General features: G+C 54.7%; 1 protein-coding gene across 4 annotated transcripts in view; it reads left to right on the plus strand.

Annotated features, from left to right (window-relative positions):
- The window catches only part of MYO18B (myosin XVIIIB), a 224,209-nt gene that overhangs the window by 150,675 nt on the left and 60,175 nt on the right, over nucleotides 1-13,359 (plus strand). For all 4 annotated transcript variants that reach the window (XM_053669858.1, XM_053669857.1, XM_053669855.1 and 1 more), the window contains 5 exons: nucleotides 5,424-5,537; nucleotides 6,535-6,651; nucleotides 8,833-8,916; nucleotides 9,928-10,065; nucleotides 12,295-12,480. In XM_053669858.1, coding sequence (XP_053525833.1) covers nucleotides 5,424-5,537; nucleotides 6,535-6,651; nucleotides 8,833-8,916; nucleotides 9,928-10,065; nucleotides 12,295-12,480 — 639 coding nt within the window. The remainder of the gene's footprint in view (nucleotides 1-5,423; nucleotides 5,538-6,534; nucleotides 6,652-8,832; nucleotides 8,917-9,927; nucleotides 10,066-12,294; nucleotides 12,481-13,359) is intronic.

Consider the following 13,359-nt stretch of genomic DNA (forward strand, 5'->3'; position numbering starts at 1 on the left):
GAAGCAGTGTGGTATGCCGGCTCAGAGGGGGACTTGGTGGCCAGACTGCCTGCATTTGTACACCAGCTCACCACTTAGTATCTGACCTCTCTGTCCCTCAGTTCCTTCAACTATAACAGCAGGGAGGGTTATTGGCCACACCTCAGTGTAGTGTTGTGCAGGTCACATGAGCCATCGCACGCACAGGGCTCAGGGCAGGGCCTGGCACAGAGGGAGAGCTTGTGGCCACAGCCCATGTGAGCGGTGCCCCCTCACTTGTGTGGGGAGGGAGGGCTTGTGCACAGCTCACATATCTGGACTGCACAGTCCCCAAGGCACGTGAACCATTAGCTCCCCCACTGTGTGAAGGGGGAAAACCACAGCTCCGAGAGGCCTGGCGACCCACTCAAGGTCACAGGCTTATAGATAGAGAAGCGGGGACTGGAGCCCAGTTCTGTCTGACCGCCGACGGGGTCTGCTCTTCAGCGCCGTGCGATGCTGCTGCATGATGTCGTGTACCCCAGCTCACGGTAGGCGAGAGGCCGTGTCGGGAGATTGCACCCCCACCCCCGCCCTGGATGGGAAGTGTTTAGAGCAGCGCCTGGCACCGAGACAGAGTTCGCCCTCGTGACCCCTGTGCCTGGCACTCCTCCCCCAAGGCCCATGTTCTCATCTTGCCCCTCAGAACTCCAGGCTTCAGGGATATTCGGAGCCTCCTCGCAGCCCCTGAAGAGGCAGGGTCTCCCCAGCCGCCCCCAGGCCAGAGCTGAGAGGCCCGCAATTCAGGCGCCAGGATCAGAAGCACACTCCCCTCCGCGGCTGCAGTTCTCGGGCGACTGGGAAAGGGCACGTGCTCATCTGACGGCGGGCCCCTGACCCAAGGGGCTGGGAAGGAAACGGCGGCCCCCTTGGGGGCCCACCTTTCAGAATTGGAGCAGGTGTGGGGGAAGGGCTGCTGACCTCATCAGCGGGTAGTAGCGTGACTGAGCATGGGAGGATGGGGCGCGTTTCCCGGGCGCATTGGTGTTTCGGTGCCCACATACCTGTGGCGTTGCTGTACTGACTTTTACAGGAAACAAAATTTGGAAGAGAAAAACATGAATGCATCCGAAAATTGTCTGGGCGTATGTGGGTCTGGTCCCACAGTAGGTCTGGAGGGGGTGGAGGGCTTTATCACGCAGGGGCTTTATCGCCACCCGTCCCCTTCCGCCCTGTGTCACGCAGGTCCAGCACAAGCCTGAGACGACCCGGGCTTGCGCCATGCACAGCGGACACAGCTGTGCCCAGCATCCTGCTCAGTGAGCTCGAGCCGCTCTTTCCCCCACTTTGCGAATGGGGGACCCCCGCTCAGGGAGGCCCAGTCACCTACTCAGCCTCCCAGACTCCTAGTCGGTGAGTCCGAGGAAACGTGTGAGGTGGCAGCCGTCCCCTGGGGTCCTTATTACCACCCTGGCTGCCAGCGCTGGAGAACAGACCCCAGTAACCTTTTCTGAGGAGCCGCCTGTCACCCAGCTGTCCTCATGCCCCTCTGCTCTCTGCCACACCTGGACCTCCTCCCGGGAAGGCAGCAGTGGGCAGCGGGGGGGAGGGCCACGCCGCTGAGGCCTGGTGTCGGTCCAGTGTGACTTGCCTCCCGACTTCATAAAAATGTCAGTCAAGCAGCCTCCATATGGAAATACTGTGCGGTGAGTTATTCTTCCGCCAGGTCATCCATAATGGGAAATCAGCCCGAGATGGCCCTGTATTTCTTTCCACTCCCTAAAAGGGTAATAAATTGAGAATTTTTTAAGCGCGACGTTAAGACAACTTGTCAGCAGCGGTCCGGAGCCTGCCCAGCGGAGGCCTGGGGCTGGGGGATTTCTGGGCCCGCTGGGCCTGCGTGCCTCTGGGTGGGCACCCCCCACCCCGATTCCAGTCTGCCAGGAAGCCTGGGCCCCAAGGCTCTGCCCCTCCTGGTGGCGTGACCTTGACAGGTCGGCCTCCTCCCCATTCTCCTCGCCTCTAAAATGGTGTTATAAGCCCCACTTCTCAGGCTGTTAAGGGCTGTGAAAAGGATGAATAAGAGCAAGCACCACCGATACTTCTCTGGCGTTTTCTCGTGGCTGGGCGCTGTGCTAAGGCACTCTCGTGTTTTCACTCATTTGTCCTGCAGAGATCCTGTGAGCAACTCTCCCTGTTTCACAGACGCGGAGACTGAGGCACAGCCAGGGTTCGGTGGCTGGCTGGGAGGGGCAGAGGGCCCAGGTCTGTCTCCAGTCCCCAGACTCTGACCTCCACACGTGCTAGACTCTGGCACCGGGGGAGCGGCAGTGCCCATCGCTTCCTTCCCCCTCCCCTGGGGATGAACTCGTTCACCTCCAGACGGCTCCCGTCACAGGCGTGCTTCCCTGGGCCGCCACACCGATTCCAACTCCGAGTCCTTGCGGTTCTCTCCGATTTGTCCACCTGTCACTGTGGAGTCCTCAGCCGGGTTCAGGGCATCAGGGCACTGCCCGAGTGGCTTCCCTTACAGCACCCAGCCACTAAGCTATAGTGGCTGTCTCTGCTGTTGAATTCTGTCTGCGGGACTTTAACTTGTCCTGTCTGTGTGGTCAGACTTTCCAGAGAAGGGCCGTGGGGCGAGGCAACCCTTCCCCTCTGTGAGCCCCAGTTTCCTCCTCACGGATTGGTCCTAAGGGTGGCGCCTTTTCCCTAGAGGGGTTGTGAGGCTCGGCACCCTGCAGTGGTCCCCAGGCACCAGTAGCAGGTTCGGTCATCAGTGCCCAAACCATCGTGGCCAAGACAATCCCATCTCCACCCCAGCATGAGCTGCACGTCCGCCAACAGCCCTCTCTGCTCCTGTCCTCCGGGGAGGCTGGGGGAGGAAGGAGCCTGTCTGGATGACACGCCCTACAGCGTCTGCCAGGGGGGCTGTGAGGGCCATGGCGTCGTGCTGATGGAGCCCTCAGCCGAGGGAGCCCCTGAGCAGAGGGGGCTGCTGTCGTCCTCTCCTGCTCTGCCCTGACGGGTTTCTTGAGATGGCTCTCTCCGGCCTCCTGGCCCTGGGCTGAGCCACTCAGCCTGACAGCGGCGCCCTGCACGATGCCTCCCCCGCCCCCCAGTATTAGTTCTCTGACATCATCTCCAATGAGGACCCATCTGTCACTGCCTGCCCAGACCTTTAGTTCTTCTCACTCCCCTACTGTGAGATCCTTTCCTTTTCCCTCCACTGATCGGGGCACCTGCACCCCGTCCTCCCCGGAGGACAGCAGTGGTGTCCTCACTGGCCCCCTATTTTCAGTCTCACCCCCTGAAGGCAGAGGGAGACCATGCCGCCCTCCTCCTTAGAAGCCATCAGCGGTTCCCCTGCTCACCGGAAATAAACCTCACCTTTGCACGCTGCCTCACCAGCACCATCTCCTCTTGTCCCTCTCTGCCCCGCTGTCCGGCCACACTCACTGTCTCCGTGTTCCTCAGCACCAAGGACACTGAAGGGTGTCCTTGTACTGTTCCTGCCTCAGGGCCTTTGCACTTGCTGTTGTCGCCACCCGGGGCTCTCTTACCCCTAAATCTGCACATGGCTGTCTGTCTCCTTTGTGTCTTGTAGGTCTTAGCTCAAATGCCTCTCCATAGTGAGGCCTCTGACTCCTGCATGAATCAAGGGCTGGGGTGGCCCTGCCTGCCTGCAGTGTGGGCTGGGCGGGGGGGGGGGGGGGGCTTCTTCCCACCTCCCTGCCTCCCAGAGACCACCAGCGGGAAGATAGGGCTGTGCCTGACTCCTCATGTCCTCTGCCCATTATGCTCTGACAGTGCCAGTCACCTCCCCTCGCTGCACATCATTGCTCTCAGTGTGTCTCATTTCCTCCTCATCACAGAAGGAGATGGATTCTGAGCCCTCCTCTGGCAGGCTCTGCCCGGAGCCCACATGCAGGAATACATTGCTCTCAAGGTCTCGGACACAGGGCTTTCATGGATGACGGTGGCTGGTAGTGGGTGGGGCTGGAACTGGAGGTGAGGAACCTGTGGGACTAGGCCAGCATCTCCATTTCCCCACCTGTCACCCCAGTAAATCCCATAAATTTTTTAATGGGCATATTAGCAGTATACACCTCACAGACCTGTGATAAGGACTGAAAGAGAAAATGCAGGTAGACCCTTTAAGGTGGTGTTTGGTACAGTTACACTTGAACGAAGGGCTGCCTCCCTTTTCCCCACGTTCCACTGTCATTATTATTATTCTCACATCCTGGACACTGAGGGAGACACTCTGCCCAGTTTGGAAGGAGACCGGATGATCCCAGGCTCTGCCCACGGAGCATCCCCCACCTTGGCCAGTGGTCCTGGAGTGACCTCGCCTTCACTCCACTGTTTTCCCCTAATAGACCAGTGGGATTCCCTCGCTGACTCGGTGTCCTCAGGGCTCAGAGGTTGTATACACGCCAATTCAGGACTCCGGTTTGCCCCTGCCCCTTCTGCCTGTGAGCACCAACTTGGATATTCACTGTTTTGAAGGGACGGTGGGCTGGCAGTTGAGAAAGTGCCCTGGTCTGGACAGTGCACGTGGTGTCTGCTCCTCACAGCTGTGTGACTTTGGGCAAGGCGCTGCCCCTCTCTGAGCTGCAAGTGTTTTGCATAGCTGCTTTCTAAGGGTGTTTTCTGCTCAGAGATTCTACGGTTCAGAAATCAAGGGGACACTGCCAATCATAGAATGGATTAGAGTTTGTGCACAGACGGGTTTTTTCCACAGGGAACTTTGTCCCCTACAGCCACATAGGTGACTGTACCTTCTTGATGGCCCTCCTTTGCTAGGATAGCAGGCCTACTATGTGCAGATGGGTAGAAGGATGAGAAAGAAGGGTGCAAGAGAGCTTTTGTTTAAGTAGGTGGCTTGTAACCTTGCAGAATCTAGCGAAAGTTGCGGATCCAGGACAACGTTCACATGTGGACTATTTTGAACACCATTTAAAATGGAGTTTACAACCCTGGTTGAGAGATGTCTGTGAGCCCCTCCTCCAAGAAGCTTCCCTGACCCCCATCTCGCACCCCCGGCATGCCCGAGTCCTCCTCCTTTTACCTTCAGTCCTCGGAGAGGCAGTCATTACCTGTTCCTGCCCATCTCCCCCACAGGAGGGCAGGAGCCAAGGTGACTGTCCCTTTGTCAGCAAATATTGGCCGAAGGGAGCTGGGCACTAGCTGGTGGCACTGAAGCAGGGGTGGCCTGGCCGTGTTTCATGGGGCAGTGCCTGCTCAAGTTTGAGTGGGCTCAGAGCCGGGCTGCCTCAAATGCAAAGGCACAGGCTTCCCCAGGTGTGGGATGATGAGTAGTGGTGGAGGCAGGAAACGAGGGTCGCCTGCACCCAACTCTGCTGCCCAACAGGGGCTGGGCTTCACTCAAGGGGAAGGACGTTCTAAGGGCAGCGTCACGAGGCCTCTTCCTTTCCTTCTCGCCCTCCTGCCTGGTGCAGCTGGAGCAGAGCGAAGCCAAGTGTGAGGATGCTCTGAAGACCCAGAAGGCGCTGACAGCGGACCTGGAGAGCATGCACAGCGAGCTGGAGAACATGACGCGGAGCAAGAGCCTGGTACCTGCCCCTTCCTGAGGCTCTGGGGACCCGGCCAGCACAGGCCTCTGAGATAGCATGGACCTACTGTGTGCTCAGCAGTCTAAGAGGGAAAGGGCACTAATTGTGGACTTACTGGGTGCCACCTTGGAGGTATAGGCATCCATTGCAGACCTACCGGTGTTTAACACCCTGAAAGTGCAGGCATCCTGCCATGAGCTGAGCCTTATAAAGGTATAAGGGCATATAAGGAGGGTCAGCTGTGTGTCCACCTCTGCAAAGGTGGGCAAAGAAGCCTGTTGTGGACCTAATGTGTGCTCATTACTGTAGAGATGCAACTGATGTGAGCCTGTGTGTGCTCAGCACCCTGGGTGAGATCACAGCTTCCTGTTGTTGCCCAGAGCACGCTCACCACTGCAGTGGTTCTCAGCCATCTGTTGTAGTCCTACTGTGCTCTCACCATCATAGTGGGGACCTGGCCATTATCATTGGGCAACTGCATGCCCAGTCTCATAAGTAGAGACAAAGGCAGTCCTCGTGGACCCACTTAGCTCACGACTGTCAGGGACCCAGCCACTTACTACGGACCTGCTCTGTGCTCTCCATGGAACAGGGACGAAGGGATATATGTTATGTATCTATTATGGTGTTCAAAAGTGGGCATGGGTTTCTAAGTCCCCTGTTTCTGGCTATACAGGGTTGGCTTACATTTATACTTCATGTGTGAAATCCTAAAGCTTAGGTGTAGCTAGAGATTTATAGGCAAAAAGCTTGTCTGGAGGTCCCTCGTGGCCCTTTGGTCCCAGGTTTTATTTGCACTAGGTTAAGAGGAGCTTGCCCCCCCCCCCACATAAACAGTGGCCTCCCCACAGCCTGCATTGACAGAGCCGTGGCCACCTCTCCAGGTAGTTGGTCACTCACGTGACACACCTGTAGGTGAGCTCCCACTTGCCTTTCATCAGTCCCCCTCCCAGCCACCGTCCTGCCTCTCCCTGACCCTTGTCCTGCCTCCTGCCAGGTGGACGAGCAGTTGTGCCGGCTGCAGTTTGAGAGGGCAGACCTCCTGAAGCGCATCGATGAGGACCAGGATGACCTGAACGAGCTCATGCAGAAGCACAAGGACCTCATTGCTCAGGTAACAGCCGTGCGGGGAAGGAGGCCAGGTGGCCTTGGGCTGGGTCCGTGGGCGATATCGAGGAGGTGAGGAGGTTGGGTCCCTCTCTGGTCTGGTCATAAGACTCCATAAAGTTTTATAGGAATTGCGATCCCTGTGTAACAAAGGCCACATAGATGTATGGGAACTGTGAAAGTTCGTATGGCTGGCCTTCAGGGAGGACAGTGTCACCTGCAGATGGTGTGTGCATCTCTGGAGGACACCTCCACCAAAAAGTTTTTGATGTATTCATATATCTATCCATCCATCCACCCATTGAACATTCATCTATTCACTACCCATCTGCTAATCAATCCACCCATTCACCTATCTGCTCTTTTATCTACCTACCCAACACCTATCCATTCATCTATCCATCCATTCATTAACCATCTGTCCTTCCACCCATCTGTCAACCTATTTACTCATTTACTCATCCATCCATCCATCCATCCATCCATCCATCCATCCATTATTTGCTGAATGGATACCCACCATGTATTAGGCCCTGTGTGAGATGACAAGGATGCTGTGTTGAGTAAAATCACAGCCTATTCCTGCCTTCATGTAGCTTTCTTTAGTGGGCTGGACAATCCTTACCACATAGTCACCCAAGGCAGAGTGGGGACACTTACAAACTGAGCTAAGAGTCCAGAGATAAAATGAACATAGTTCTGCGAATCTTGACCTAGGTTGGAGGTCATGGAAGGCTTCCCTGAGGAGGTGGCACTGGGATGGAGATCTGAAGGAGGAACAGGAGTCTGTTAGATGGGAGTGGCAGGGTGAGGGAGCAGCACACACAGAGGGCCTGTGATGGTTCATCTGTGAGGCGCGAGATGAGCTCCGGGAGGCCAGCAGAGGAGGGCCGTCTCTCGGCTGTGATGCATTTGTATTTCATCTTATGTGCCATGGGAATCAGTGGCAAGCATTTTAGGGGTAAGAGCAGGAAAGGAGCAGCTAGGACACCGTCCTAGACTGTGAGCTCTGCAATGACAGGATTCACCTGTCTTGCCCGGTGCTACATCCCAGAGCCCACAGGAGAGCCTGGCAGGGCATAGGCTCTTGGTAGAAAGCTACTGAAGCATTGAAAGCTGCAGTCCAGGGGAGAGAGGATGTGGCTTGGACCAAGGAGGTGAAGTGGAGACGGGGCAATGTGGACGAACCCAGAAGACAGGAGGCATGTCAGGACAGGGAGGAGCAGAGGCTTTGGGGTGCAGCTGAGCGAGGTGACGGGGACCCCTGGCAGATTTCTGATCTGTGGAACTGACCTGATTTGGGTAACTTCTCAGCAGCTCCCTTCAGGAGCAGTGAGCAGCTTCCCCACGACTGTCCCCAGAGGAGACCCACGGAGAGTGCCTGCAGGCCTCTTCTGCGGAAATGGGATCGGAGAGAATTTTCGTCAAATGGGAGTAATAACAACAAGAAATCAATTACATCACTGACGTGATGACCACCACAAAAATAGCCTATGCCATCTTCTGCATTTGTGAATCCTACTTTTGTTCAAAATGATGTTTATTTGTTTAGTTACAAAAGCAGCATAATCATATGCCCATTGTAAATAACTCAGACCATAAATGCATGTGGAAAATAGAAATTGAAGAGCCCTTTTACCCTCTGGAACCCCTTCCATTGGAGATAATCACACTTAGCAGTTTTGTTCTCCTTTTTCTAGGGCACTTTACTCTCCATTGCCTCCTTTAATCTCTGAGCCAGCCCTATGTAGAAGGGCTAAGGAGAGACAATCAGCCCATTTTACAGCTGGGAGTACTGAGTTGCAGAAAGATTCTGGGGCTTGCCAAGGCTGGTATCTGGGTCCGGAACCCTTGTCATCTAACATTCAGAATAGTCCTCTCCGCTCAGAATCTCATCCTTGTCCTGCGGCCAACCCGTTTCTGTCTGGGCTCTCCAAGGTGCCTAATAAAGTTATAGACAGTTGACCAAAGCTCTGGGCTTATATAAATTAGGGAGTGACTCGGTGAACATGGTGATAAAGGATGTTGGGGAGGATGTGACAGGTACCCTTTGGGAACTGGCTACTGTCGAAGAGACTCTGAGAAGTTTAGACATCTGTGGGCGGGGAAGAAGGGATTGCCAGGGGCAGTTTCCAGCAAAGCCTGCAGTCTCAGGGTGATTTTTTTTTTTTTTTTTTTGTCTCTCCAGTCCGCTGCTGACATTGGGCAGATCCAAGAACTGCAGCTGCAGCTGGAGGAAGCCAAGAAGGAGAAGCACAAGCTGCAGGAACAAGTATGTGCTCAGCGCCGCCATACTGTGGGGGAGGAAGAGAAGGGTTCCCCCTGGGACCTCACACTTGGGGTCCTGGAAACTGCCATTCATTTATTTACTCATTCATTCAACTTCAGTCCTGGGCCAAATGCACTGACAGCAATCTTAAATAGACACACACTCTTCTTCCCTGTGCCTGTCCGGCATCCAAAGATGCCCCGTGCAATGAGACTCATCAGCATTGCAGAGAAGGATTTTCTCCCCCTGAGAAATGGCTCCAAGGAAGTGGGATGCTCTGCACAAGACAGGACCATCATCCTTTGTGAAACCTTCCTCGAGTCACGGTTTCTCCAGCCATCCCTGAATTTCCCTCATTAGCTGGTGGGCCCCTATTTTCCAGGACATTCTCAAAGCTCCTCCCGAATTGTTGCATGTGTCTGCTTAGAGTGACTGTCAGAGGGATGGAGTTTCAAGCAGATGTCCTCGGGCGCTGGGTAATAACCAGCACCACAAAACAGTAGCAGCGGTGGCTGTTTGCAGGGCGCTAATGGTGTACCCAGCACCCATCTCCCCCGGTGCTCACACACAAAAACGAAGAAATGTGGTTCGAGGGAGGGAACAGACTTGCCCAGTCTCATCGAGGTAGAAAAGCGGTAGAGCCAGTCTTGAGACTGGCGCTTGGCTTCCACTCACTCTGGTTGTGTCCTCTGAAGCTGCAGCTTGCTGTCCACAGGCTGGCTTTGCTCCCCCAACAGAGCAGGGAAAGCAGGTGAGAGAAGCACTGATTGAAAGTCCTGCTTCGGAGGCGGAAGGCCCAGAAAACGTCACCTCCCAGCCCCTGAGACCCAGGGGCTAGGGCTGGTATGAGGGTCCTCAGATTCGAACCTGCAGTTCTTGCTTGTGCATTCACCACACAGCACCTGAGCCGAGAAGGAAGCCATGTGAACGGGCCTGGGCCTGGGTCCAGCATGTGTCTCATTTCATGATGCGGGGCCAGCCCATGGCCAACGGACCCCTTGTGTTTGCCCCCAGCTGCAGGCAGCTCAGATGCGCATCGAGTACCTGGAGAAGTCCACCGTGGAGCGAGCCATTGTCAGCAGGCAGGAGGCGATCATCTGTGACCTGGAGAACAAGACGGAGTTCCAGAAAGTGCAGATTAAGAGATTTGAGGTACTTGCCAGTGTGTCGAGAGTGCTCAGACCGAGAGAAGTGAGGGAGGCCTTCTCTGTAAGCTCCGTCCACCTTTCTGCCATTCCTGTATCCACTCCTGGGCCTGGATCTGGAGACACCTTACCCGCGCACCTGCCGAACAAGTCCTTCTCTCCCCCCTTCCCTCCTTTCTTCAACCGCCCTGTCCCACAAACTGTGTATCCACTCAGCCCATCCACTCCACCCCCCCTCCATGCATCCTTTCTCCTTTCTCTCTCCATTCTTTCTTCTCTTCCTTATTTTCTGTAGACCTTGATCCCGTCTGCCCATCTTTTTATCAGTTGATCTCATTCCGCCGTCTCCATCTACCTGCTCATCCACTTGTGCGCCCAGCACTCATTTTGAGCAGAAATTTCTTTCCCCGAGGCTGTTTTAGATGTATGAAACAGATTCTGCTTTCCAGAAGCAGAGAGCTCGGTAGGAGAGGAGGGTGAGATATGTACATAAACACCCAGAATATGGAGAAGGGGCTGTGAGGTTTGGAGGACAGGGGTCCCTTCCTTCAGGCTGGGCAATCAGGGAGGCTTCCAGGAGGAGGTGGCAGTGATGCTGGACCTTGAAGAACAAGTAAGACTTGGATGGGCTGGACTGGAGGTCAATGGTCTTATTCACATGTAGCTCTCTAGGCCAATGACATGAGACATTTGCAGAGGAGATTATCATTGTCACAATCCTTGCACACCAGCTGTTCGACTTGACATTCACGGCAGGCCCCCCCCCCCCCGACAGGTAGGATAGAAGGAGAAGATGGCCCCAGAGGGGTCCAATGGTTTTGTCAAAGATAAAGCCAGGCAATGTCTGCAACAGGAGCAGACTGACACTGGCCCCAGGCTTTCATTTCCCGGCAGCCAGCGGGCCCACCCACCATGTGACGGTGCGTCTGAACAGCGAGGGGCTGCACTCCTGGAGCAGAAACATTTCCTCCCAGTGCCCTCTAGGGCATTTGGTCTCTGAGGATTCCGCCGTGGGTGAGGAACAAAGAAGAAACTCGTCTCTGTCCTGACCCTCAGTGACTCTCAGAGTTTCTTCCTGAGGGGATCCCTCGAGGCCTGCTTGTCTCCGCAGATCACCTTAAAACATCAATCTGCTCTATTTTAAATAATTAAATACATGATGGCGGGCTATGTCATGTATCTTTTTGTACTTGATTCCGGCACAGTCAAATGATAGCAGAGAAGGAATGAAAACTGGTAGAATAACTTTAAGCGGCAGATTCTATCTCCAAATGCACTTTTCCCCTCTGCCATCATTATTCGAATTGAATAGAATCCTGGGTCCTTGAGATGGGTGCCTTGGGGACACAGTTTGAGAACCACTTTGCTTCTCACAGGCCCCCTGCTCTCTTTGAATGTGTTGCTGGCCTCCAACTGGAAAAGCGAAGGAGAACTGAATGGTTAAGCTTTTCCTCAGTCTCTCATCAGGAAAGGGTCTCCGAGTCCTCGGTGTGGGCCTGAAATATTCATGTGGCCCCATTTCATCCCCGTTTCATCCACGCTGGAGTATTTGCCCATCAGGGTCCTCTGGTTTCGGGCTCGCTGGCCCGCTAATGAATTGTGCGGATCAGCTCTCGGGTTCATGTTCCGTAGCAGGGGGGTGCCCACAGCTCTGTTCTGTTGTTTCACTGTGTCCCCGTGGATCTCCACCCCCCAGGAAAGGAACATGCTGTAAAATACTGGAGCCGAGGCTCACGGGAGATCATCTCCTCAAACTGGCTGTTTTACAAATCGGGAAATGGAAACGCATATGAGGAAGGGCTTGTCCCCGCCGCAGTGTTCTCACCACGGACCACCCACCTCCCAAACCTCGAGATGCAGGGAGGCTGCTGTAAATGTGACTAATTCCCAGCCCTTCTCCAAATGTCCTGTGCAGGGACTGTCATCATACCCGTCATTCAGAGGGATTAGAGAACCGGCCCAAAGTCCCTCTGCCTGGAAGAGGTGGGGCTGGGATTTGAACCCAGATCATATTCAGAGGCAGGGCTCTCATCAGTAGACTGCACTGCCTCTCAGAATAGCAGTTACCATTTCCTAGATTTTTAAAGTAAATTCCTTATTGTCTGAGAAATGAGAATAATTATCCTGATTATAGAAACACAGAGACTCAGCAAAGGATGCCTCTCCCCGGAGCCCCCAGTTCCCCGCCCCTGGCCTCTAACTGCGAGGTGGGCGTGTGCTCTCTGACCCCCTTCAGGTCCTGGTCATCCGGCTTCGGGACAGTCTGATCAAGATGGGCGAGGAGCTCTCGCAGGCGGCCGTGGCCGAGTCCCAGCAGCGGGAAAGCAGCCAGTATTACCAGCGGCGCCTGGAGGAGCTGAAGGCAGACATGGAAGAGCTGGTGCAGCGGGAGGCGGAGGCCAGCCGGAGGTGCATGGAACTGGTGAGTGCATCCCTGCTGCGGGTTCTTGTGTGGTGGACGGTTTGAGAGTGGGGAAGGGCGAGACTCTGGGACCAACTGGAAGGGGATGGGCAGAGAGACAACGATGCCATTGGCTGCAAACCCTCTGGGTGGGTCCAAAGTGGACCAATGGCGTTCACTCTGCGATGGCTTCCTTGGTCCTTTCTGTCTCAGACTCCAGTGCCTGCCTCACAGATTCCAGTCCGAAGGCAGGTGTCCTCATGGGAGGAGGAAAGAGTCAGTGTTGATTAAATGTCTGCCTTGCATGCGTCTTAACATCCGTAACATCCTATAATCACCGCAACCCCAGGAAGTTGGAATTACCCCCATTTTACCCATCAGACAGCCGAGGCTTCGAAGCAGTGAGAGGACCTGTGTGAGATTTCACCTAGTAAAGGTCAGGGCTGCTTCTGGACTATGAGTAACAACCACAAACATAAAAGATGAAAATGGTGATGCTCAAGCCACTATTTATTAGACACTTGCTGTGTGCCAGGTTCTGGGTTAATCACTTGTCGTTTAAAATCCCCCTATCAGTACGGTGAGGTAGGTGCTACTCTGATCTCCACTTTACAGATAGGGAAACTGAGGCACAGGGACATCAACCTGGCAAACGGAGGCTCCGAACAGTGCCTTTACTTGCCCGAGGCTGCGTGCTAGTGAGAATGCGAACCTAGGTCTGTCCAGCTCTGTAGTCTCTGCTTTTATTCATCTAGTGACGCTTTGCTCCCTGGTGTGGTCCAAGGAACCTTACAAAATGTGTTTCCTGCCCTACGGGAAGGTTTCTTCATCCTCCGGTGTACTTTCCTGAGAACCGTTTCCTGCAGAGAGCACCGAGACAGCCTGCTCTTGCTTCCCCCA

Source organism: Artibeus jamaicensis, unplaced genomic scaffold (genome assembly GCF_021234435.1).
Source record: "Artibeus jamaicensis isolate MK-2021 breed Jamaican fruit bat unplaced genomic scaffold, CSHL_Jam_final contig_525, whole genome shotgun sequence".
NCBI classification, from domain to species: domain Eukaryota; kingdom Metazoa; phylum Chordata; class Mammalia; order Chiroptera; family Phyllostomidae; genus Artibeus; species Artibeus jamaicensis.